Source organism: Oratosquilla oratoria, unplaced genomic scaffold, assembly GCF_046742065.1.
Source record: "Oratosquilla oratoria isolate Oo_2021 unplaced genomic scaffold, ASM4674206v1 SCAFFOLD120, whole genome shotgun sequence".
Classification (NCBI taxonomy): Eukaryota; Metazoa; Arthropoda; class Malacostraca; order Stomatopoda; family Squillidae; genus Oratosquilla; species Oratosquilla oratoria.
The window spans coordinates 205,657-209,887 of NW_027467477.1; the positions used below are offsets into that span (position 1 = coordinate 205,657).

The 4,231-nt window shown below is 37.0% G+C and overlaps 1 protein-coding gene across 1 annotated transcript; it reads right to left on the reverse strand.

The window, feature by feature from the left end:
• Positions 1-2,248: 2,248 nt before the first annotated feature.
• On the reverse strand, positions 2,249-4,231 carry LOC143022579 (uncharacterized). Its single transcript, XM_076180865.1, has 4 exons — positions 3,777-4,231; positions 3,511-3,597; positions 3,292-3,375; positions 2,249-3,020 (listed from the first exon to the last, which is right to left on the reverse strand). Exons 1-4 carry the CDS (start codon positions 4,051-4,053, stop codon positions 2,761-2,763), a joined length of 708 nt encoding a protein of 235 aa, XP_076036980.1. The 5' UTR covers positions 4,054-4,231; the 3' UTR covers positions 2,249-2,760.

Here is a 4,231-nt window from a genome sequence, read left to right on the forward strand (position 1 = left end):
CTGTTTTACATTCATCCCACTTTCACATTACAAGAATTGAAATTATAATTAAATAAGTAAACAGGAATGATGATCATACCAAGACCGAGAGAATACAAGGTCTACTCACGCGCATGTTGTGACGTCATCTGAAGTGGAGCCCACAGAGAAAATGGTGAAAACGTAAGTGAAAATGTTAGGTAAAAGAGAAAACGTACAGGCACCACAGAGTTTCTGGGAGACTTACCTATTTCATGTTCTGCAACCGTTAAAATGGGGGTTCCATTTTGGAAAAATATTCTTGTGGTTTATTTTTGACATATTTAATAAAGAAATTTAAAGGTTAATCTTTGTGTAGAGGGCAAACAAGTATCCAAGTCTATGAATCCATTTACCACAAACAATTATCTATGTCTATGAAGAAAACGATTTGCCAAACTTAAAGGATATGGCATGAATTATCGATGATATGAGGATTACCTGCTGAAGAATAACATGCCACTGGCCAACTCTCATTGCTGTGTACACTTGTTACAGCTACTGAATACCCCTATATCATACTATATTACTAATTGAAGAATAAACATTGTAGATTATCAAGAAAAAACTTTAACACTAAAATTATTTTGGAATTTAGATTGCATACCAAGGTTCGAATCGAATAAAATGCAAAAGTCATTTCAGATTTTATTTCACTTCACCAATTTACATAATTTATTTTTTACTTTTCTCGGCGAGTTCGATAAGTTCCTGTTTAAAACTCGCAACCGAAAATATAGTCTGCATTTAACAAAAAACTTTATAACATCACTTGGTAGGTTCACATATTTGCATATTTCTGTGCACACTTTGGATGTAGAGTTTACCTCATCCTTTAAGGATTTGTCTCCGTGGTAACAATTAAACAATTTTTCCATTTGCTGCAGTGCTTTGAAAAAATCTACTGATGGTGACTTTAATCCGTTATCTATTTGACATATGAAATCTACCCAGGTCTCCTTTTCTATCATTTCACTGGCAAGAAAGTTGTACTGAGGGAACTTCTTAGCAATGAAACCCCCAACATACCTCAGTGCTTCAATCTCAATACAGTTCTCTAGAGTGTCTTTGGACTCTTCTAAAGCAATATCATCCCCTTCACCCTCTTCATCCACGTCTTCAAAGTCTAGCGTTGCAAAAAGCATAGAGGACACCATTAGTTCAGAGTTTAATCTGAATTACCAGACGACTGCTTTTCTGGACTTTCATCAGAAAAGGATGATCCTGTTAAATTTATATCATTATTTACACACTGAACATTATGGTGCCCTCCAAATAACTTGTTGACTCTGCCCACAAGGAAAGATTTTAATCTATGCTAAAAGTGCACAGGGGATGGATGTTGATGTGCAATGCCCATTTGTCTAATACAGCCAAAAAAGTGTTCAAGTCCATCTTGATTAAGCCTGTAAGTCATGATATATTCAACATTATATCGCTGACTTATCATTGCAAATAAGCTGCTTAAAGAGGTACATGATCAAATGATGCCCTTTTGAAATGGATAGAGGCTACCCTTTTCTCCAACCCGCATGTTTTTGCTTTTTTGATGTCATTTGGTGTTCTAGAATTGAATAGATCAAACCAAGAATCAACTAATGAAATAAAACTGCTCGTGTCCTGCCAATCTTTGCTCTTAAGAAGATTTTGTTGACCAAAATACGGCAAAGATTTTGCAACTGTGTTTGACATAAGCTGAGCAGCTAATTTTACATTCATTCTGCTTACTCCTTTAACATCTAAGTGCTTGTATGATATTTTATGGGCTGTCTTTAGATCGGATTCACTTCTCATCACAAGCTCTCCAACACTGCCGCTAGTGATGTTCCTGAAGGGACTGTTGAGAGTGAAACCAAGGTCGAAAAAGTTGTTTCTTAAGAGCTTAACCCATTCAACTCCGATGACAAGATGTCTTGTCATTTGGTCAAATAAAACAAAAAATCATAAAACACCAAAATGTTTGATCAAACACCAGAAAAATATGACGTCAGTCCTCGCTTCGCTGCGAGCGAAGCGAGGATTGACGTCCTATTTTTCTGGTGTTTGATCAAACATTTTGGTGTTTTATGATTTTTTGTTTTATTTGACCAAATGACAAGACATCTTGTCATCGGAGTTGAATGGGTTAAGTAAATGAGGAGCATCAGCAAACACATAAATCTGCCTATCTGGATGAGCTGGATTTTGGAAGCTAGTATTATTCATATCAATGCCTAGATTGTTCCACAGTTTAACATTGGTGGGGCCAAGATCATTAACCATTGCTACTATTATCATTCCAGCGTCTTCTAATTTAACTATAAGATCAAATAATACAGCTTTTGACATGTCGGTATCGAAGTTATAGTAGACAAGCTGTTTCCAGTTGCTGGTTAAACCCCTGATCATAACACACTGTAGCTTTATCATAAGACCACTCTTGAGATACACTTGTCTCATCAAAGGACAAAACACAAAGCCTCTCAAACTCTGACATAGTATCAGCTTTATGTCTTAAAACGTGCACTATTGATGTTAATGGACCAGGTTCAACATTAAGTTTACCTACCCACCGATTAATAGTGGCTATTGATGGCAAAGGGATTATGTTTTTGTTTCTTAGATAACAATAAGCATTAGTGCTCAAACTTCTTAAATTGACAGCTTGACTTACATCTCCATCGCTCCACTTTGCTACATTGCGTTTGCCTTCAAGTAGTGATTTAATTTGAGTATCTGAAAAGTGAGCTCTTAATTTCTCTTTTATATCAGATGTAACAGTGGCAATATCACTTTTAATGTTACCTTGAAGAATAGTAATAAGCTCCTGATATTTTCTGTTTTCAATAAAAATTTATCCCTTTCCATACGAACAACAGCAAGCTGCTGTTTTAATGCATGTATGGTGTCATGCAAGAAAGCAGTATGTGTCATCTCACAAGTATCCAAAAACTTCCTTTTTCTCAAGATGATGCCTTCCTCTTCAAGTGTAGGATCTCTTCTACTACTATCTTCTGGGTGTTCTGAAAAGATTTTAACAGTTAATTTCCTATTGTAATCCTTTATTGGGGATGAAGAAAAGGGGGAAGGGTGCGATGAGAGAGAAAAGTGGGAAGGGAAAGATTTTAGGTGGGGCATGAGGAGTTGCAGGTAAATAGGTATAGGACATTTCTTAGGATCTGCAGGAGCTTCAAGAAAAAAATGAGGACATTTGTTTGCAAAGTATAACTAGCTATATTAAAGGAAAATTATTCTAATAGCACTGGTACTAATGTGGTGAATTGTACTGCTTACCTTTAGCATCAAAAATGTTGTGTATTGGTAGCCATGGCTCAGAGATCATAACCTGCTCTCCACCTGCAGTCGAGACGTGGGATGCTGCAAAAAAAAATAACTGCTTACAATTTTGCAATATTATATATAGGAAAAGCCCCTAGCATTACGAGATTGCTTTTCGTCACTGACTTTGAATCACATATTTTTTCATTGCACAGATAAATCTTGCATACTAACCTCTGCTATTGGAAGACCTGGTGTGAGTTGGCTGACTTGCATCAGAGATCACAATCTGCTCTCCACCTGCAGTCGAGACGTGGGATGCTGCAAAAAAATAGATTTCTTACTATACTGACATCGCATTTCCTTATTTCAATGATATAAGTTAATGTGCCACCTGTGGTAATAAAAAATGCACGAAAGGTATGGCATAATAAAACAATATACAGCTAATAACAAGGAAAATCGTGACCTAATGGCAATGGTTTACGAGATGTACTCACCATAGTAGAGTGTTGGCACTGCTCCAGGTTTAAATTTCTTTTGGGATGTAGGAACGGGAATGCCAAGTAACTCGTACTTCAAATGTCGCTGGAATGCATTTGCTTCAAAGTGCCGACTGCATATGTAAGAATTGGCTGGATTAAATCTTTTTGTTCGTTTGCAAAACGTAATCCACTTATTTCTCACATATTCATCCTTTGGAAATCTATGGTAAGTTATTTCAGACCCTTTCACATGTGTTTTTCTGCACCCGGACACTGCACAATGGGACGGCATAATTATTTTAGTTACGCATAAATATTATAAAAGAAAACGGAGACACGTTCCCGACTCCAGCCACACCTGGACTGAGGCCGGAATTTCAACGAACCCTCGGCCAGGCACTTCAAGTGACGTCACTGCGCAAAAGACCTAAATACTGGTTAGCTGTTGAGTAGACCTTGTATTCTCTCGA

Coding starts and splice junctions, on each gene's coding strand:
- LOC143022579 (XM_076180865.1), bottom strand. CDS start 4,053: ATGCCGTCCCATTGTGCAGTGTCCGGGTGCAGAAAAACACATGTGAAA. Junction 3,598..3,776: donor AGTGCCAACACTCTACTATG/GTGAGTACATCT, acceptor ATTTTTTTGCAG/CATCCCACGTCTCGACTGCA. Junction 3,021..3,291: donor CAACATTTTTGATGCTAAAG/GTAAGCAGTACA, acceptor AAATCTTTTCAG/AACACCCAGAAGATAGTAGT.